We start from the raw sequence: 23,365 nt of genomic DNA, 5'->3' as shown, positions 1-23,365 counted from the left end.
ATTTTGGTCGTTTTGTGTCCGTTTTGTGGAAATATTAAACCATGAACTTTGGAAGCATTCTGTTTCTTTGGTGTTGGTTGGTAAATAATCAACTGCAGCTCCCTTGCCTTTGATATCTTGAGTAGCGATTGTTGTAGGACATTGCAATTAGTATTAAGTGCTGTGCTGTCTTAACAATTCGATTAGGTCATGGAACCTTTTGGAATATATTCATCCTAAATCTCCTATGAGTTGTTTGTCTCATAGTTTCTTCCATTTTTTGTACATGGAAAATCCCTAGGTAAGTGGAGGAGTTCGACTCTCTAAATATATATTTCAACCCAAATCATAACATGACCCTCCGATTTCGTCGTTGTAGACCTTATATGCCATACTACATTCAGCATAATATTTTTTGAAAATTTTAACTTAAGCTCCTTAGCGTTGTATGAATGTAATACGCCCACATATTTTTCAAATTGGGTTTGGATTTCTTAACAAAACACTTAAAAAGGGCACAATTTCAGATCTCTCTTTTGTTAAATATAACCAAGTCATAGTAGTGTAATCATCTACACAAAAAAGAAAAAACACTTATGAAATGACAAACTTTGAACTCTAAATCCACCCCAAATTTCAAAATCAACAACTGAAAAAAAACATCCTTTAATTATCTCTAGAATAGAAACGAACTCTGTTATGCTTTCATAGCTCACAAGCTTCACAACCTGAAGTACACAAAGATCTTCACAGTATAATGATTTAGGGACTCGGTATATGCTGCTTTCACATGTTCGGGGAAAATGATGAAAATGGGTGGATTAACTCTTCTCTGAGTTGCTCTCCAGCTCTCTTCTCAATTGCAAAGAGAAGTTGTCGTTGATATCATCATCATCCCAATCATCATCCCACTGCTGCATGGTTTCTTCCCCTTCTTCCTTATCATCTCACTCTTCATCGATTTCGAACTCTTCAAACTCGTCATTGTCTTCGAAGAGATCAATTTTGGCATCTTCAGCCGCTACCCTTCGATTTGGTCGCCATTTTAATACCTCAGAGTTGTAGTTTACTCTCCCTTATTGTGTTTCTGTTTTGAAACACTAGGCATTTGAAGTGTCTTCTCTCTGTCTCTTTTTTCTACTTAAGATCAAGCTTAATGGTTCCATTTTCAGTCAGAAATTTTAGTTTTTTCTTTGCATCAAGGACCACTTTCGCATACCGTGCCTAAGAAGATAATTCAGCCCATTTAGTGTAATAGAAGTAAGCTGCATTCTTTGCATCTCCATGATGTTTGAAAAATTGGATTTATTGACTCATTATGGAGATCCCCAAATATGGCTACAACTGATCTATTTAATCACATACAAGACAACAACTGTTCGACCAACCTTAAACCCTCAGCTAGCAAACAATGCATCAAGGCAAGACAATTGACAAGGAGGCATGGTTTTAAATTTCAACTAACATGTGTCGATTTTGGCCAACATGTGTCAAACTTTCGTGGGGATTGAAGTTCGAAGTTTGATTCCTTGCATGCACCCACTGAATAAAAAAATTCAATACATCCAGGAAATATTAATGCCCATTCTATTAATAAGATGAGTAAGTTGAAAAGTAAAAGAAATGTGGCGATCATCAGCTTTTAAAACATGTGAAATATCTGTGTTTAGGATGGCACTTACGATTCCAGATGTGTGCAACGATGCATGTTACTAGGCGCTTGATCTTGTTATACCATTATGGATGGTTGCATTTCTTATGTAATGGTTTCTAAGTGTATTTGTACTTATTCTAGCATTTCTTAAAGTTTCATCTTAAATTTTCATCGTTTGCATGGACCTCCATAAAATTTTAGAATTTGTAAGATTTTTTTGGACTAGCATAAACTTTCATGAAGTACTTCCACTTCCGTGGGGACCGAAGACTTTGCCGAAATCGATGTTTGATTGCATACAAGAAGGCTGCACAACCACTAAACACAGTTTTAAGACAGTGAATCATTCAATTCTCACTTAGGCAGTACAGTTACAAATTAGGGCAATATCCTTCCCATTCGGCCATTCCACATGAAGGCAACACAACCGCATATTAGAGCAGCACCCTTGCCAATCCACAAGAGGGCAGCATAGTTAAAAACAGCACACTGGTATTTCAGTCCAAGGTAGTACACATGAAGCAGATACACAATAGCCAATCATCAAGAAAATAAATTAGTCACAAATTAGAGCAGTAATCTCACCAAATCATATGAACGCAACGTGATGCTTCTAATTAGAAAATCTGCACATCTTTGCTGTAAAACTTCCTTCTTGATTTAACACTAAAATACCTTCAATGATGCACACTAGGGCACAAAACTGCAGAGAACCCCATGGGGTTTCTGTGCACAAAGAAGAGAGAAAACCCTATGGTTTGCTCAGCACAAGAAACTCCAAGAAAGGAGGAAGATTGATTAAATCTAGGATTTTCAAGGAGAAAACACAGAAATCAGACCAAGGCACTTATGGAACTTGGCTCTAATGCCAAGTTAACTGTAAAAGGAGAAATCACTTGGAGTCTTGGAGACCACCCAAGTCATAGGAATTAAGGTAGAAAAGAAGGGAGGAGATGAGAAAATGGGTGAAAGGAGTCCGTGGGTTATGAAGTCTAACCTCACAACTCTCATAATAGACACACACGCACGCTCAAAACAAAATAGTGCAAGTATGCCATTATGCCCCGAGTATGATGGCCGCCATCCTAACTACACAAGAATGCCTTGTAAAAGATAGGAATACATAAATATTAAAACATCCTATCTCTTTACACTTGTAACAGCTCGACACCTGTTTTTATTTTGTTCATTAGTTATGAAGATATTCTACAAAAGTGGCTCATATTTGATGCTTTTTACTGCTCACTATATTTGACGAGTATTTCAAAGTCATTGGAAATTTATCATTAGTTACAAAGATATTCTACAAAGCGGCTCTTATTTGATGCTTTTACTACTCACTGTATTTGATGAGTATATTTCAAAAGTCATTGGAAATTTATAATTGTTCAGAACTCTCAGATAAGTTGTTTTTTCACTACTGACCGTATTTTTTTGAAATCTTGATCGTCTCTTTGCCACCGTTCCTCCGGGACATAGTTTGGAGGGGTTGGTTTCTGTGGAGGAATGCATTAAAAAATTTTCAAAAAAAAAAGAGCTTATTTTTGAACCTTGACAATTTGTCAGATACAAAATATTGTACTGTTGGCATTCTGGTAATTTACTTGTATCTATCTAACACATTTATGAAAGGAATCCCCTTCTATTCACTTAATAAGCTGCCTGTTTATTGGAATTTTCCCACAACTAGGTCTGGTCATTTCATCCGACATGCTCTTATTTTTTAAAATTTGTAGCTATTGTTTGATATGGTTGTACATGGTTGTTTTATTGGTCTTGAAGTGTTTAGTCTTTGAAAGCTTACTTTTCACTACTTTAATAGGAAACCCAACATCTTATGCGTTCATCAACGGATGTCTTCAAGAACTTCATTGGTTTAAGCAATCTTATGGCTCTTGGTTCCTAGGAAATTATGTTTGCGAAGGTAATTTAATTTTGGTGACTCATCATATATGCTGTCTGTTGAAGTCATGCACTGCAAATTTCAACTTCAGAGTCTTTAGCTTCATGCTCTGTGAGGTTATTGAAATACAAGGTGACAAACCAGGGGGGGGGGGGGTTGTGAATTGGCTAATTAAAAATTTGAGGCTTAATTAAGTGGATCAATTTACCAACTAAGCATTAACAAGTCTAACCCTTGATCAATCAATAAATATAATGTAGGCTAGAGATTAGATATTACTTTATGCTTATATACTCCAACCCTTGTTCAATGGAACATAAACAAAAGTAAAGGGTAGAGATTACCAAACACCAAAGTGTAAAGAGAAGGAGAAGAGAAAGCATTTACAAGGCAGAAGTTTTATAGTGGTTCTGTCACAACTTGACCTACTCCACTCTTCCAAGTTTTCCTCCCTGAGATTCTCCACTAACCAATAAGATTCTTCAACTGGCGAATCTCAAAGCCTTACACCAACTCTTTCAACTTCAAAGGGTACAAACCCTTTTTGCACAAAGCCTTGGCGAGGGGTCACTCCCTCTTACAACGTCTTCACCTTTCTTAACGGGCCGAAGAGTAGACCCTCACAACGTCTTCACCTTTGTTACTGGGCCGAAGAGAAGACCCTCAAATACAATGAAGAATAAAAAGATAAGAACTCTCAATGCCTCTAGATTAGGCGGATTACAAATTTGATAGCTCACAAACACTCCAAGGAAGATAAAATGTAAGCCTATGGAGTTGCTCTTGAAAGAATGTAAAAATACAAGTTCAAAGAGGTTTAACTTTTCATGTAAAAGTTTAAGTTCGAGAAGATAGGATTTGAGCTTGCAAAATGTTATTTAGAAATGTTTAGATAGTGTATATATAGCCCACAAGGAAATATGACCGTTTGGGGGTAAAACTGTAAAATACAGGGTTGAAAAAGTCAACCTGCGCAAGCCTCAACGGCTCTATTTCCATGTCGAGGCGGTCGACTGAGGCACGACGGTCGCCCGAGGCATGACGGTCGCCCGACCTTATCGGGCTTTCTATTTGAATTTCAAATTTCATACCGGCGCGGTTGACCAGCCCTATGGCGGTCGCCCGCGAAGGCAATCTGTTTGAATAAAAATTCGGCTAAAAAACACTATCGCGGCCGCGGACCAATGTTAGTCGTCCTCAAAGCCCAACCTGGATGTTTTCTGGATTTCCAGAAAACAAATCCGCGGTCGCCCGGGTTAAATTTCGAGATGCCCTGGAATTCTAGGTAGCATCCCGCGGTCGCCCGGCCCTGAGTAAAATTCCATTTCTAACTATAAGATCCAGGGGCTTTGGGCTTTAGTCCTAGGTTTTCAAACACATATTTGGGTGTGTATGGTTTTTCAAAGATATAAAAAGTTAAGTATGAAAACCATTTGAAAACCTATTGAAAGTGCATTTAAACATAAAATCAAGAGGGCTCCAAATACATTCTAAAAATAAGAACCTTGAGTCTTCTGGGAATGTCTTGGCTCCTTTGCACTTCCTTGGACTTCTTTAGCTTGAGGTGAACATCTTCAACTTGACTTGCTCTTGTGACATCCTCCAATCTTCACTACATGTTGTGAGGTGCATGAGGTGTCACCATGGCATGTTCAACTCCAAGCTCCTTGACACTTGCTAGGGAACTTGTGGGATCTTCATGTTGAGCTCCTTGGCTTGATCATTTCCAAATGGTGATGACTCCAATGAAGGTGCAAGCTCTTTGTTCCTTTGTCTCTTGATCCACAAGCCATGTGCTGTGAAGAGTTGTGTAATGGCGATTATGACATGAAATTCCTGTATATGACACAACACCTCAAAACAACACATTAGTCCATAAAAGCTAGTCAATTTGGTTTGCTAGCATCAAAACAAGAAGGTAAGTGAATGATTAACTCATGGGAACCCTTGGGCTTACATTCTCCCCCTTTTTGATGATGGCAAACAAATTGATTAGGGAGGTAGGAGATATCAACCAAATAGATGAATATGCATGATATGAAATACACAATAGAGCATAGCTCCCCCTCACTATATGCACAAATATAATTAATGACTGTAAAACATATGGTGCATATACAATTGGACTACCTAATAAATTCCCAAAATTCTCTCCCTTTTGGCAACAACAAAAAGGTAGGGATTAACAAGTGAAAGTGCAAGTGGGGTGTCAAGATGAATAATATCTTGTCTAAGCTATGTGCCTTGTATATGATATACTATTCAAGCTCTAGTAATGCTTATCAAAGAGAAAACCAAAGTGAAATGCATGATAAGCCATTTTTTTTTTTTTGATCGAATGATTCGCAAGTTAAGCACAAGAATAAGGGCAATAAACCATATGAGCATATCACACTGATCTATATAAGTGTGAATATATAACTATTTAGCTCACTCCCTATGAATTTTCCATTGGCCCTAGGTGAAACCTATGTTGTAGGGCATGACAGGGCAGAGTGATTGAAAAAAGGTGAATTATGTAAACACTTGGGCTTCATTGACAATTTGTTTAAAGCAAGTGAATATGATACCATTAAGCTCTCCCCCTATTTATTTGTCATTGGCCCTAGATGATTATACATTTGCAAGTGACATCTCCCCCTGAATATATGCATCTAGTCTATATGTAATAATTTCAAGCACATAAGCCCTTGATTTTAATCACCTTAACCATTCCAATTTTTGCTCCGTGCAAATGAAAAGTACAATTTGAATTAGAATGGATGATTATTAGACATAGGATTATAAAGATGAAGCAAATACAGTCTAATAAACACATGTATTAGAGAAAGACTGACAGACAAGAGAAGTACACATCCATGGCAACCAAGAGAACTCATGTATATATAAAGATAAGACAAGATAAGGTCCCATATACATGAATAAACGATGGAAGAGACACCCTCTTCACATCAAAACTACATGACAGAGATACACAAATAATGGGTGTGAGGAACAAGAACTCTTCACCACTACAATGGGTAAAATCACATAATCTCTGAACATGACAAACAAAATAAACCATAAAGCATAATGCCCCTCCGGGCAAATATCCTCTACATCTATAATCATGCCAAACAAGGCTTATACATCCACATATACATACACATAAACTGCCCCTAATGGCCATAACAATCTATCAACCAAAATATCAAGCCCACACTGGGCATCATCCACATATAATAAAGCTCATACTGGGCATACATACCAAAACACAAAGCCCACATCGGGCATAAACATCCACTGAAGAAAATGAAAATACAAATATAGTCCAAAAGAGAAGATCAAGCAGCAAAAAGATGCGACTCCAATGTATTTGCTGCCGAGAAGATGCTGGAAATCTGTCACTCCTGAGGAGGAGGCTGATGCTTTCGAGATGGAGATTGGGAGGTGTAGTATCTTGGTGGCCTGGCTCCTCTGATAAGCTTGCATCATCTCCCTATGCTGCCTTGACATAAGTTCCATGAGTCTCGCATGATCTGAGGCTCTCTGACTCTCTGCAGTCGTAAAGGCAGTAGCGAGGGACTCAACTCTAGTCGTGAGAGTGTCTTGGCCAATCCTCAAGGATGCAATAACTCTAGCAAGATTCTCATATGAGCCAGTAGTGGGAACTTGGCACTGTTGAGCCTGTGCCTGCTCATGTGTTCTACTCTGCTCCTGCATCAGGGCCACTCGTTCAGCTTCATCCACAGCCTCATTTATGTCATCTTGTGTGACCTTACTAGGACCACCTACTCCTGGTATAGGAATTCTCATAAGGGTAATGGTGGAGTGGTTGAGTGGTGGATCAGGGTTTGTTGAGAAGGCTTTTTCCAGATTGATCTTATAGAGCCTTAGGAGCTTAGTAATCTGGATCCCATAAAGAAGACCACTTTGACCTCTCTTGACTGCCTCATCCATATAACCCAACATGATGAAGCGTAAATTTAATCGGATCTTCTTCATAATGCAGTGAATTAAGAGGGCTTCGAAGGGCTTTACAACATCAAAATTTCCTGCTCTAGGGGTGATGTTGTATGCCACAATTTTATGAATCACCCTAGCCGTATCATTCATTTTACTAGCTTGGATGTTTAACTTATCCTTTGGAGGAGGAACTCCTAATGTCCCATATACCTCTTCTCTTGGAAGGTGATTTTCTATTTCATCTTTCCCCCAAAAGAAAATCCTTCTCCCTGCATTAGGTATATCAAGCCAAGCACATAAATTCTTCAAATTTAACCCAAATTTGTTTCCTTGAAGGTGGGTATTCATAACTACTCCTTGATGGGAAATATCCAAATTGGCATAAAACTACCTATCTCAGGATAGACTGGAGCGCTATAGACTAGAAAGAAGGACCAACCTTGGAATTCAAAAAGTGATAGAAGATCAAATTTGTCAAAGTCTTGGAAAATAACTTTTTGCCTCGAGATGACGACTTGATCCATGAAGGCCTTATAATGATCCTTGGCTTGCTTGTTGAAGAAGTGTTCGGTGGGGAACGCTTCTTCTTCCGGCTCGGTTCTAACTCGCTTGCCCTTTTGTGCGATGGATTTTCTTGAAGTCGACATTAAGGAGTTAGGGTTTTGAGAGAGATGAGAGAAATCGAGGTGAAAGATGAGGGATTAGGTGAAGGATGATGGAGGATGGAAGAAGAAAATGGAAACAAAGAGAAAATGAAAGATTTGAGGGAGATATGATGAGAAATGTGGAGAGAATGAGCTATGGAGTGATTTAATGTAGAAAAACAAATGAGGGAGATGAAGAAATGAGAAATGAAGGAAGAAGAATGGATCAACCTACCTAATACTTTTAATCTTCAAGATTCTTGACGGAAAATAGCTTGGGAGCGAAGAAGAGAGAAAACCTAGGATAGAAAGAAACGGCGGAAGTGAAAAAGTGATTCGCGGACGCCCTTTTTAAAAAGCAGTTTTCAACCGTCGCGATCGACCGGGCTATCGCGGTCGCCTGCCGTGACCCGCCTGTCCCTTTTTATTTTTCATTTTGCGACCATCCGCGGTCGGTCGCCGAGGGTCGGTTGTCCCCCGCGACTAACCATTTTATTTTATTTTTGTCCAGGTTGCCTTCCGCGGTTGCCCTCTGAGGCTCGGTCAACCACCACACCCCAGTTTTCAATTTCTTTATATTTTCAAGGGATTTTGTGGACAAATCGATTTTCTCCTATTTTTTTCGCCTTTATGGGATTCTAATGAACATGTAAACTCGATCCCTAGGCTATCTAAGGACATTTAAAAATTCATCTCTATTTTCATATCATTTAATGCTCAAGGTAATGAATGGACATATGTTTTCAATGAAGTTCAAAGTGGATGTGCTAAATGAATTTTGCTAGATATGGATGATTACATATGTTTACTATATGTCTAGCAAAATATTGTCAGGATAAGCTCTCCATTTGTGGATGCTAAGTGCATATGTGTGTGTTTTTGCACTTAGATGGATTTTCTTAAAAGATTTTCAACAATGCACAACATATAGTCTAAAGAGGTAATTTCTTGTTTTCTTTGTAGACTACAAGTGATATATGATATGATCATAAAGCTCAATAAGCAATGATACATTCTACTAAAAACATGACTAATGGTATGTATCTATGCTTAATTATGAAATGATATATTATTAAAGCACAGGTGATCTAGATACAATGAATGCAGCATTGAAATAGTATCTAGAGAGAATTCATATGATATAGCAATTTAAGCACAACCCCATATATCAATGATTTCAAATTTTGGTTCCTACAAGTTTGTTTGTGGGAGTGTATCTTTTCTTACCCATACAAACTTGTTTGATTTCACAAATCTAAACTTACACCTAAATTTGTGATGCTCTAATCTACTACAATATGAACATGAATAAGCAAGGGTAGATGAAGAGCAACTACAACCATAAGAATACATATGTGAACATATATGGTTGTCTTTATCTTCTTGTAATCTTTGGTCCTTTAATGAGAGTTCTTCATTTACTAATTTTATCTCATTCAAAATATTCCTTTTGATGAGATGAGTTAGCTTTTAATTGTTCTTCATTTACACAAACATTTTTATATTTTTCATTTAAATCCTTGTTTGTGTTTTCAAGGCTTTCTTTTTCTTTTCCAAGGATAGTGCATTGTTTAATTAAGTCGTCATTTTTGTTTATCAAGATTTTGCTCAAATGACTTAATTTTTCATTTCTTTCTAAACTTTCATTAACCTTCGATTTCAAATTTTCAATTTGTTTTTCTAAATCGGAAATTGAATGTTTGAAAGAATTTTCCTTTGCAAAAGAGTTTTGTAAAGTCTTTTTTTGTTCAGAAACAATATTGTTATCAATTGAGGAGAGACTACTATTTTTCTCATAAAAATTTTCAAGATTAGTCCAAATATCTTTTGCATTTGTACATGATGAAATTTTATTAAAAGCATTTGGACATAGTCCACAACATATTATAATAATAGCTTGTGAATTTAACAAAAATAATTTTGCATCTTTTTTAGTGAATTTTCTTAGAATAGGAAATCCCTTTTTAATGATATCTAAGATGTCAAAATCTATGGATTTGAGATAGGCAAACATTTTTACTTTCCAAGCTCTATAATTTGTTCCATCAAAGAATGGAGGAATTATAGCGGATTGTCCTAACTCAAAATCCATTTGGGTTGTCACGGATCTTTATCTCTTGTAGATTTTGAATTAAAAATCTCTTTAAGAGCCTATGCTCTGATACCAAATGAAACACAAGGTGACAACCCAAGAGGGGGGAGGGTGAATTGGCTAATTAAAAATTTGAGGCTTAATTAAGTGGATCAATTTACCAATTAAGCCTTAACAAGTCTAACCCTTGATCAATCAATAAATATAATGTAGGCTAGGGATTAGATATTACTTTATGCTTATATACTCCAACCCTTGTTCAATGGAACATAAACAAAAGTAAAGGGTAGAGATTACCAAACACCAAAGTGCAAAGAGAAAAAGAAGAGAAAGCATCCACAAGGCAAAAATTTTATAGTGGTTCGGTCACAACTTGACCTACTCCACTCTTCCAAGTTTTCCTCCTTGAGATTCTCCACTAACCAATAAGATTCTTTAATGGGCGAATTTCAAAGCCGTACACCAACTCTTTCAACTTCAAAGGGTACAAACCCTTTTTTCACAAAGCCTTGGCAAGGGGTCACTCCCTCTTACAACGTCTTCACCTTTCTTAACGGGCCGAAGAGTAGGACCCTCACAACGTCTTCACCTTTGTTACTGGGCCAAAAAGAAGACCCTCAAATACAATGAAGAATAAAAAGATCAAAACTCTCAATGCCTCTAGATTAAGCGGATTACAAATTTGATAGCTCACAAACACTCCAAGGAAGATAAAATGTAAAGCCTATGGAGTTCCTCTTGAAAGAATGTAAAAATACAAGTTCAAAGAGGTTTAACCTTTCATGTAAAAGTTTAAGTTCAAGAAGATAGGATTTGATCCTGCAAAAGATTTAGATAGTGTATATATAGCCCACAAGGAAATATGACCGTTTGGGGGTAAAACTGTAAAATAAGTCAACCTGCGCAAGCCCCAACGGCTCTATCTCCATGTCGCGACGGTCGACCGACGCACGACGGTCGCCCGCCCTTATCGGACTCTCTATTTGAATTTCAAATTTCTTACCGGCGCGGTTGACAGGCCCTATGACGGTCGTCCGGCGAAGGCAATCTGTTTGAATAAAAATTCGGCTCAAAAACATTATCGCTGTCGATCGGACCAATGGCGGTCGTCCTCCAAGCCCAACTTGGATGGTTTCTAGATTTCCAGAAAACAAACCCGCGGTCTCCCGGCTTACCCCGGTCGACTGGCCTGTTAAATTTCGAGATGCCCTGGAATTCCAGGTAGCATCCCGTGGTCGCCCGGTCTATCGGCCCAAGTAAAATTCTATTTCTAACTTTAAGATCCAGGGGCTTTGGGCTTTAGTCCTAGGTTTTCAAAAACATATTTGGGTGTGTGTATGGTTTTTAATGATATAAAAAGTTAAGTATGAAAACCATTTGAATCTTGGCTCCTTTGCACTTCCTTGGACTTCTTTAACTTGAGGTGAACATCTTCAACTTGTCCATCGTGACCTATTTCTTGCCCATTCCGGTATCAGTCCATAGGGACCCATTTCTTGCCCATTCCGACATCGGTCCATAGTAACCCATTTCCAGAATGGTCGATATTCAAAATCGGCCTAAATATGACTCACTTATTCAGGGTTGAGTCAAATCCAGTTCATTGAAGCTCTTCGCGGCTCATCTTTCATGTGGTTCTGGTGGGTCGTGGCATGGGTTTGATGATCTCATCCGTAGAGCTTCTCCCATTACCATGTGAAGGCTACATCCATTTCTTTCATCAGATAGTTTCTCCCAAGGCTCTTTCAGTTTTGCCTGAAGCAAATCATTCCAGCAAAGACTACTTGTTGTCAGGCTTCATCTTGACAGGGAAAGGCGTTACAAATTACATCCCACCTACTTTACTCGGTACACTCCTCTTTCCTAATACCCATTCACCCTATCTCCTCGGGTCCTTGTCTTTGCAAAATACTCAAATATCAGTCCTTGATTTGATAAGTGCACCCCTTCATTGTTTTAGTTCCCAACACTTATCTTCTCTACCTACCTATGCACCTTAAGATTAATAATTAAGACCCCATTTGCTTTCACCCAAAGGTCTACCCCCCAAATTTGTTATTTGCACCGCTAAAAAAAATTTCATAGTGTTGGTTACTTATGTTTGCCATTATTTTTCACAACCGCTAATTGTCGTTCCTACTTTCAAATCTTAATTTCCTTTTTTAATTTCTGCTCTGATACATTGTAAAATGAGGAGATGATTTCACTAATTCTTGGATGATTTACATTGAGCACAAGGAGTGTTTTTTTAGAACCCTCAAATGGTAAACATAGCAAGAGAATTTGATAATTATGGAAAGACATTATCCTAATATAATTCACTTGCCTAATCAAATCAAATCTTCTAATCTCAGAATATTTGATCTTGATTTGATTTCATTCTCTAATATGCCCCCTCAAACGTGGATTGAAAATCCATATATGCTTGAGGGGGCATGCTAGAATATGTGGGATCCAATGGTTGGATTGGATTAAGATCTCGCAGTTTGATCATCTTGGGAGGTAGATTGGGTAAGTTGGCTAAATGAAGCAACTAGATAAATTAGGCAATGGATAGAAGAGGCAAGCAAGAGAGATTAGAAAGTAGATTTGATTAGGATTCTTTCTCTCCATAACTATCTTGATTTATTTCTATGCTTATCATGTAAGTGCTCTTTATAAGCACATCCTCTTGTTAATGAAAATAATCTAAGAATTAGTGAAATCTCCTAAATTTATCAGTAAGAAATGCAAATCTTGATCAAAACTTGCTGAACATAGAGAAAAACCAGTCTTTGCTGACACATAGCGGGAATGGATCTAAGACACAATCTGTACAGATCATACGATATAAGATGGGAACAAATATTCAGATCACCCTAACAACAGATGTGAACAAACTGAGTGAGGATAGAGTTGCAAATTCTCAGATTGTCATTATCTGATGGCTGTGAGGAAGATGTTGAAAGACAAGGTTGGGCTAAAGGAAGGAATTTATCTCTTCCTTAAAAGGGTTGAAGAGGTTATTGAAAAGGTTCGTAAGGACAATGCTATGATGGCTGTCATGAATAGTGAGGAAATTAAAACTCTCGAACCCGAATTGGATAAAGATAAGGAAGAAACTGATGTAGAAGCTACTCAATAGACTGATCTAACACTTCAAAGTCAACACAAGAAGGAGAAATTTGTGTGGTTAAAATCCACTTGGGATGCTCTCCTGGTAACACTTTCCAGTGATTGACAGGTATTATTTGGAACATTAGAAGGATTGATAACTGTTCCTTCATCTGTTGACTAAAACATTTGATCAAATAGCATACCTTAGAGGGATTGGTAACCGTTCCTTTATTTTTTGACTAAAACATTTGATCAAAGAGCATACCTTATCAATTTGTGTCATATCTGAACCTATGTTTGGTATTGGCGCTATTTCCTGAATTGCCAATAAAATTGGTATGAATAATTCCTTTGCCTATGAGAACTGCCCCGGGATATGGTTCTTTTAGAAATGTAACACTAATTTTAACCTAGTGTTGTACATGGACCGAGATGCTACTATGATGTTAGAATTTAACAATATGGAAGTTTCTCTTAGAATCGTTTATGCTTATAATTCAAGGCAGGAGGCTGTTATGGAGTCATATTAAAGAACTCAACACTAATGTCAGCAATTCATGGTTTATGGGTATTTTGAGGTTGGATGAAAAGTTTGGTGGAAGACCTGCTAACACCAGCTATTAATGATTTTCAAGATGCGATTGATGTTTGTAGAGCAAGGAAGCAGGATTCTTCCCTGGGAGTGGGGAACCACGATTCCCCGGTTCGCGAATCCGAAATGGGAATCTTCTCGAATCCCCAAAAACTAGGAATCTCGGTTCGGATTCGCGAAAACCCGATTCCGACTTTTGGAAATCGCGGTTTATGATTCCCTGGAAACGCGATTCCCACTTTTGGGAAGCACGGTTTATTGTTATGTGAAACGCGATTTCCCGGTGATTCCCCAGAGATTCCTCGTGCTCTGTTTCGTTGCTCATTTTGGGGGGATTGTAGGAGTTTCAAATGCTTGAGATCTTCCAAAGATCTCCCCAAAGCATGTTTGGTTGTCATTTAGACCTTTGACCACTAGACAACTTCTAGACATCATTATTGCTTTTTATACTAGGTGGCGCGTACGTGGCAGAGATATTTCCCCCATATTCTTCTCCCCTTGGTGAAATTTGAGGAGAAAATCTCAAGAAGTTCTTATCTTATTCTCTTTTCTCCCTTTGTCTCTCTTCCACCCTTCATTTTGGTAATGGCACCCTACATCTTACGCTAATCTTCTCGTGGATTGCTGTGTAACCAACAACCACGGTACCAATCTTCCGCTTTTCTTCTCCCCTTTGACCACATCTTCTACTAATTTCTCACCCAACTTCAAGCAACCAAATAGAGCATTGGCGATTCCCAGCTCCCCAACGATTCCCGGCGAATCTCCGGTGACTCTCCGACGACTTCACGATTCCCGCTTCTGACCACTCTGAGAGCCTTCGATTCCCGCTCTGGCAACCTTGTTGTAGAGTGGTCGTTAATAGCAATGGATCAATTGCATTCAGAGTACCAAGGTGAGTCATTTGTCTCGCACTTGTTTGGGCCACGGTCCTCTTATTTTATCTCTTGGAGAGTCTAATCGGTTACACAGAAGGCCTTTTAGATTTCAGAACATGTAAACTTTAAATGTGTAATTCGTGGGTCTTGTTAAAGATCAATGGCAGTCTCCTACCCAAGGTTTTTTAAATTTCGGTTTCGATTTCGGCTTCGGTTGCCATGTAAATGGATTGGTTTCGGTTTCAGTGGAAATCCGATAAAATCACAGAAACATATGGGAACATATGCAAATGGTAGAAATTTAAGATGAAACTTCAAGAAATGCTAGAATAAGCACTGACACATATTTTGAAATCATCACATAAGCATGAAAATCACCCATAATGGTTTAACGATATTGAACATCTAGTGCATTGTCGCACATGCCTAATAATTCAATACATACCACATTTCACATGTAATTCATTTAAATATTTATATATAATATATACAACACATTTCACATGCTGACCCTAACTAGTTTGGGACAAAGGCTTTGTTGAGTTGAGTTGAGATACAACACATTTCACATGCAATTCATATAAATATAATTAAGTAATGCATAATGATATGGTATACCACTATTGCATTTATGATTTTGGTTTCGAAGTGTTTCGGTTTCGATATCGTTTTGACGGGGATGAAAACGGAAACAATTTCAATGGAAATTTAAAACCACTTATGGCTCTTATGCTGAAAATGCTAAAAGGAAGTTTGAAGGAATGGAATAGAGCTTCTTTTGGAGATGTTTATCGAAATGTGAGAGATGCAAAAGACTTGACTGCTTTGGCTGAAAATTTGTATAATATCGATCCTTCTCAAGTCATTAAAACTATTATAGTGAATGCTATACAAAGGTTGGAGCAATCTCTCCTCATGGAAGAAATTTTCTTTAGACAAATCAAGAGGAAAGTGGCTGTAGGAGGGGGACAAAAATATGAAATTCTTTCATGCCTCCTTCGACTAGCAGAAAGTATGACACCATTAGAAAGATTCTAAACAATGATAATTGGGTGGGAGGATCCTAATACCATTTAAGATATTGCTTATGACTACTTTTTAAGTCCATATGGACTGGAGTGAGAGCTATCGTGGATGATGAAATAATGGATGTTATTCCTAAGGTGATCGATGAGGAAGGTAACTTTATGCTTATTAATATCCTGCATGAGGATGAAGTGAGAAAGGTTGTTTTAAGTTTACCCCTGGAAGTGATCCAAGTCCAGATGGATTTGTTGGTTCTTCAAACATTGCTGGGAAGTGATCAAAGACGATCTTGTCAAATCAACCAAAAAATTCTTCAAGGGGTGTATACCTTTACTTTTATTTCATTGATTCCTTAAATTGACAACTCAAAGATGTTTTCGGATTATCGTTCTACCAACTTATGTAATCTTTGCTACAAAATCATCACGTAATCGATTGTAATATATAAGAACAAGGTTCTTTTGTCAATGGAAGGGAAACCATTGAAAATATTGCCACAACGCCGGAAATTGTTCAAAATATTGACTAAAATGTGAGAGGGTCGAATGTGATTCTTAAAGGCCTGGAAAAGGTTGGATTTAGCTTTGGAGAAATCTGATCAAAAGGATGTTAGATAACTGCTGGTTTTCGATTATGATAAGTTTTGAACCAATAGGGTATTTCAAATCTTTCCGAGGGATTAGACGAGGTGACCCTCTTTCCTCTTACCTTTTCATAATTGCTAAAGAGGTTGAGTAGAGGTTTAAGGCAGTTTTTCAAAGTGGTAAGGCTTATTTTTATCAGTTATCTAGATGGAGTTTGCCTATATCTGATTGCCTTTTTGCTAATGATACCATCAATTTTCTAAATTGCACCAAGATCCTTAGTAATGTCATTTATTTTTTATCCAATTGTGGAAGAGTTTCAAGGTAACTCATAAACAAGGAGAAAAGTTATTTTTAATGTCCAGTGAAGTTATTAGAGATCAGGCACAGAATCATTAAATCATTCTTGGGTCCTAGCCACAAAAGCTACCTATTATCTACTTTGGAGCTCCTCTTTACAAAACAAGGTTGAAGACAGAGCTATTCGAAAAGTTCAACATTAAAATCTGGAGCAGAGTTGAAGGTTTAGAAAGGGACGATACTTTCTCCAGGAGGAAACTCATTCTTTTGAACCACATTGTAACTTCCATGCCAATTTACATCTTATCGACTATGAATGCTCCTATACCTGTAATTAAAAGGTTTGAAAGCATTATGAGTAATTTTTTGGGGTCCAGTACGGAATATGGAAACAGACCGCATTGGATGGCTTGAGATAAGCTATGTAATAAAAAAAAGGAATCAATGTTAAGTCTTTTGTTGAAATTTGCGAGGCCTTTAGATTAAAATCTATTCATGGACTGAACATGAGATCTCTTCATGCTGCGAACTTAAGACAGCTGGTTATGTTATAAATGAAAACTTCTTATATTTTGTTCCTAAAGTTGCAGACTCTAAGATGTGGAAAGATATAATGAGCCTGAAATAAGTCTGGTTTTCTAATGAAAAATGGATAATTGGTAAGGAGAATAATCAGTTCTGTACCACCATTCAAAAAAAAAAAAAAAATCAGTTCTGGACTGATAGATTGATTAGTAGCAGGCCATTTCTAGAATATGTTAATAACACATGTTTAAAGAACTCAAATTTGCTGGTCAAAGATTCTGTGGACTGCAATGGTGAGTAGGATTTAAACTCTTTGCTAATTTCTTGCCTTTTGTGAAGTGATAAAGAAGGTTAACATTTCAAACTGAGAAATCAACTTGTTTGTTTGCCAAGTAAATCTGGTTCCTTCTCTAGTTTTGCATGGATGTTATTATGGTCCAAACTAGTGGTAAAGCTTGTGCCAAGTTCATATGGAAGGTTTTTTTTTTTTTTTTAACTAAAATCAGCTGTTTTTTTTATGGAAGCTGTTCAATAAAGCAATTTCAGTTGACAGCAGCATTAAGAACAAATCTGGACACCTGCATCTAAGTGGAATTGTTGCAACACCAGTCAAGAGGAAAACCTTGTTTATCCTTTAATTGATAGCAGTATGGCTAATGAAATGTTGAATTTTTTCTTTCGGAAGTTTGTCGTCTCATTAATCTAGTACCAAAGCATCCTGGGAGGCTTAATTATTGTATCAATTGTCTTTTAGATGATGTAAAACTTCACATGGAAAAGTCTTCAGAATTATCCCCTCTTATCATTGCTGGGAGTTATAGAAGGAGAGATGCACTAGACGCATGGAAGGGAAGTGTTTAAATACATTCATATCATAATAAGATTTATTTTAGACGAGGTTAAGCTCATTGCAGAATGGAAGGAGAGATGCTCTAGATGCATGGGAGGTAAGTCCAAACCCATTCATACCATAATAAGATATTATTTTGGACGAGGTTAAACTCATTGAAAAGAATTTCAAGCTCAGTAAGGGTCTAATGACTGTTCTTTCATTGAGTCATTAGCACTATCTCATATTGGAATTAATCAAATTAAAGTGCCTTATGGTAAAGGCATTTGGGTGAAATGGAATAGACCTGAAGGGTCAACTATTAAGATGGATATTGACGGAGGACTTGGGTGACGGAGGAATCATTAGAGATAGTAGAACTAATCTACTTCTAGCTTTCTCACTTTTCTACCGTGTAGGCACTAAAATGCAAGCGAAGGGAAGAGCTCTTCTGGATGACCTCTTTTATAAGGCTCTTGAGATTAATGTTACAAGTAAATACATTGTATGCTCTGTATGTATTCTCAATATATATATATATATATATATATATATATATATATATATAATATTTGCTATTCAATGTTGCTTTTACACTCTGATTATATATGATTTTTTTCTTGACTTTTGGTGAATGGATTGGAGTTACTTGCAACCTCAACATACAACGCTGTTATAACCTCAAGGGAAAAGTCCCAACTGTATGATGATATAACATGGTACTATACAATATAAAATATCATGGATATTAACTAACATAGTGATCTATATGATAATATCTTTTTTTTACCAGACATCATTTACTGCTTAATGTATTATTAAATATCTGTCATAGAACAAAAGGTTTATATAATATAATATTTTTTTCTAGATAATGCAAAACATGGCTGAAACATGTAGCCTTGTCCAATCATGTCAAATCTCTGATTGTTCATTTCAAGTTGGACTTATTCCAAATTGAGTTGCCTAGCTTATTGTGGAGGCTTTCACATGACAGAAATTGGCATTTGGCCATTTTCATGAGCTGACATTTGATTTTGTACCATGGGCATTCTTTTGAAACCTTTGGTTCGCCTTTTAATGAAATTCGTATTATTCAGTCTTTTCATTTGGTTATGTATAATTTTGTCATTCTATATTCTTGAACCTCGAAATCAAATAGTATGAATGTATGATCACTTCAGGATTATATTCTATCCGTTTGTTGTGAGACAGATGGGGGCTTATATGCTGCAACTCCAGTTGATCCTGTTTTTATCTTGTTGCCCATTTTTGAAGAAGCTCGAATGAAGGTACTATATAATATGTAAATAGTGTTAGTTAAAGAGATTTTCTTGGTTGTTTATTGAGGACTATCATAATCATTGCAACTAATTGTTTATTATCTGCTTTCCATATTTCTTTGCCTTTAATTTCCTAGTGGAGGCACCACCTCTGAAACTCAATGGAAAAATTGTTTGTTTCTTGTGTGGCTTATAAATTATCTGTTTGTTGATCTAACGGATATTTAAGCGCATTATATAGGTTTTGTCTATTCATTGATTAGATGGTGTGGTCCTTAAAGGATTAAAATTTGGGGACATAACAAATTCAATTCTGGAATATTTGATTTTTTGAATCAAATTGAATCTAACTTTCACCAAACAATTCGAAATCTTTACGGAAAGGTCATCAATTTACTACCTTATTTTCAATTGACATGACATTTATGCCTTGAGAAATATAATGTGTTTTCGTAATTTGAATTGAATCTTCTTTTGGAATGGTGTAGCAGATGACTACAAGTGTCCTTGGCATGGTAGGATGAGGCTTCCAAATTGAGAAGTTATGGTAGTTCAGGTATTAACAATTTAGAGGAGGTGAATCACATACTATTTTAACTTATGGTTTTGAGGATTTCTTCCCACTTTCTTCACCTTTCTTTTCTTTTCTTTTTTTTCCTATGCCTTCTTTCTTCTAATCCCACACCTCAAGTTTATTAGGATGGTCAAGGTGTACTTTAGCCCATGTAGGACCCATCACATTTCCTTACAAGTTACAACAAAACAACGACTGTTTAGAATTAGGAAACCTCTAGAGTCTAGATTTCTAAATGAGAGGAGAAGCGGGTCCCATAGGGCATTGGAAAATTTGTTTAGAATGAATTTACAACCAATGATACATGAAAGGGGTTTTCCTCTTGTTAAAGGTGGTTTATTAATTTGTGGCAATTTGCATTTCTAGTTTTTTTTTCATTAATTATATTCTCTAGACATGAAGGGCAGACGGATTGTATGGTGTTCGTGCGTATTTTTCCAAAACATATATTGGAAACAAAGGACAAATGGGTTCAGCCCTTTGGTGGTCCAAACCATTTATGTACTGGGCCTTATAATGAATGGGTCATTAGCAAAAATCTCATGTAGTGAACAATCCCAATCCTCTAATTTGTCAACTTTATTTTATTTTTTTGAAGCTTATAAGGCTTGCATTTTACACCCTTCGATCATAACAATTGGGGAAGTCCAATCAATAAGAATTTTGGGGCGCAAACAGTGGGCATCGGTTGATCCAGATAATATAGGCCGTTCACCCCACGGCTCGAACCAATCATCCTCCCACTCTCTAGATCCTAAAAAACATACTAAGAAGGAAAAAATGTTGCAAAACAATGAAGATCCTTAATCAAGTGGCTAACAGAAAGTAAGTTAATAGGGAAACGAGGAACACATAAGACATATGATAAAGAGTGCTAGGGGAAAGAGAGGCGACCCCTACTCTAGAGACACGAGAGATGGTCCCATCAGCTAAAGTAACAGAAGTAACGGTCGACGAAGGTCGAAAGGCTGAAAGAATACTAGAGTCACCGGTCATATGATGTGAGGCACCTGAATCAATAAGCCACTGCCTAGAGGAAGAGACAGAGAGAGAGAGGGTGGGCTATCAGACGGATCCAAGGTGGCACTACTGGCATGCACAGTATGGGCAGTGGAGGAAGGAGCAGGGCTATCAGATGTCTCAACAGAAGCTGCCCCTGCTGTCCGATGGGGGCGCAACTCAGGATGAAGATCATAACAAAAGGCAACGGAGTGGCCTTTCTGACCACAATGAGTACAATGGCGAGAGCCACGACCACCAAAACAACAGCCTCCCCCTGAACCAGAAATACCACCAGAGCGATCACTACAGAAGCCATGCGCCTGTCTGAGCATCCATACATGTCGGAGTCGAACGCGAGGAGAGAGTCATAATGGAAGCCCCCCATCAGGGAAACAACAACAAACCACCAACACGAAAGCACACCAAAGCGACGAAGCACAGCGTGGAGAACCGACCGAACAACACGTCTCCAATAGAACAATAACAACCAACCAACCAACCAACAAGGTGGTAGCTCTAGCAACGACCAATCGACAACCACAACATGATCAACCAACAACAACATGGTAGACACACACAGCATCACACGGCTCTGATAAAACACGAAAATGTAGCCATGACAATGAGTATAGCAAGCCACAAACAACTACGCTGACAACTACTCACATCATGCACAAGCAGAGAACCACAAACGAACGACCAACAAAGAGGCGCAACTACATTAGCCAGAGTCGCTAACAACACAACACTCCATCAGAAACAATCAACCAAATAGAACCGATCACCATCAACGACAGACACTAAGAAAACTCTAATAACAATTCAAGACGAATAATAAACCACCAACATACTCCAACATATGGATCACGACCAACCACTATCAATGGAAATCTTAGTCACTACCGGCACCAAACAACCACATCCACCAAACAACCACATCCACTATCACCACAAACAACGAACTACAAAATCGCCACTAAGACCATAAAATCAAATCACCAACAACAGATCAACATAGCTCCACCACGAGGTCACCAACGGAAGACCCAACAGATGATGTCACCACTAATACCAACTACAAAAGAATCACCACCAACAACACAAGTAACGAGGAACAACCGATCACTACCAAAGGCAACAAAAAATTCTATCAGACATTTCATCAAACAGTTGGTGTGCATTTATATCACCAACAACCAAATTAGATTAGCACGCACATCAGCAAGTGCTATTCCGCACATAAGTTGATAGTTTTGGATAAATGGAGTCGACAACATCACATAAATGCTCCACAAAGGAGCGAAAAATACCAAACAGGGAATAATGCGGATTTATATCATGAACATGAAGGATTAGAAGAGGATTAAAATGGGATTAATGACTGATGAGAGTAGTAACGAATGAAATTCAAAGGAATAGGGTTTCTGATAGGGAGACAATAGAGACAAGAGAGTGAGCAGAGGGGCGGTTAGGATGTGGGGCTGAAAACATGAGAAAGGGTAAGGTTGGGAGGTGGCGGCTAGGGTTGTGATTGATATAAAACAAGCAAAAAAAGGAAAAAGGGAGGGGGGGGGGGGGGGGCTAGGGTTAGGGTGTGCAAATGATGAAGAAGAACTAGGTTTTGGTGTCTGTGGCTAGGGTTTTGTGAGAGGGAATGAAAAACCCAGAAAAAATTGGCCGGGGGGGGGGGGGGGGCGGGGGGGCGGGGGGTGGGTTGTTAGATGTAGGGTGAGGTAAAAGACAAGGAGAAAGAAAAATATATGGGAGAGTTAGGGTTTCTGTATGGATTAATGAAAAGTCCAAAAGAAAGAAAGAAGAAAAAAAGAGGGAAGATGAAAGCGAAATGAATCTTCTAACCTTTAGCTTTGATACCATGTTAGAGGTATCCTATCTTCCGTGAGAAGTGGAGAAGAGTTGAGAGAGAGTTGTGTTTCTCTCTCCCACACGAAAATGATTATATATATGTATCTAAAATACGGTTACATGGAAAGTATTGAAATACCCCCACATAAGTGGGTCTGTGTAATACGCCCACTCTCAACAAATACTATACAAGTACCAATATCAGAATGTTTAAGCTAAGATTCAATGAAATGGTCCCGTCTTCTTACTGGTATTCTATATGATCCTAAGATTCAATGAAATCACTTTATATATTATATTTCAAACGAGGCCACTTTACAATATCCTCTAATAGTCGTGTTTTTTTTTTCTTTTATTAACTTTGTCAATTGTACTATTAGTATCATATTATTTTGGTGCGGTAGGTTAACTTCTTATGCACGTTTCATTATTTTTCTGGCACTAATAGATCCAAATATTCATATTTGGCTCTATTTTTTTTCTACAGAAAGTTGATTTTGTTCTGCATGTTTCTTGGTAACATTCTCTTTTTTACTGCATTTAACAATTTTAAGTTGTGCTGTAACACTGACTAATTTCAAGGTAAGTGTTACCAT

The 23,365-nt window shown here is 37.7% G+C and overlaps 1 protein-coding gene across 2 annotated transcripts in view; it reads left to right on the top strand.

Annotated features, from left to right (window-relative positions):
- Positions 1–23,365, top strand: part of LOC143859584 (uncharacterized) — an 83,394-nt gene that overhangs the window by 19,985 nt on the left and 40,044 nt on the right. Inside the window, exons 4-5 of one of the 2 annotated variants that reach the window (XM_077370238.1) lie at positions 3,456–3,557; positions 19,263–19,339. In XM_077370238.1, the coding sequence (XP_077226353.1) occupies positions 3,456–3,557; positions 19,263–19,339 (179 nt within the window). The remainder of the gene's footprint in view (positions 1–3,455; positions 3,558–19,262; positions 19,340–23,365) is intronic. The other variant, XM_077370239.1, reaches the window with a different exon arrangement.

Source organism: Tasmannia lanceolata, unplaced genomic scaffold (genome assembly GCF_043159265.1).
Source record: "Tasmannia lanceolata isolate RefF3 unplaced genomic scaffold, GAP_Taslan_0.1 ptg000034l, whole genome shotgun sequence".
Lineage (NCBI taxonomy): Eukaryota > Viridiplantae > Streptophyta > Magnoliopsida > Canellales > Winteraceae > Tasmannia > Tasmannia lanceolata.
The sequence above is the reverse complement of the archived record's forward strand: the minus strand, read 5'-3'. Positions and strand labels throughout refer to the sequence as shown.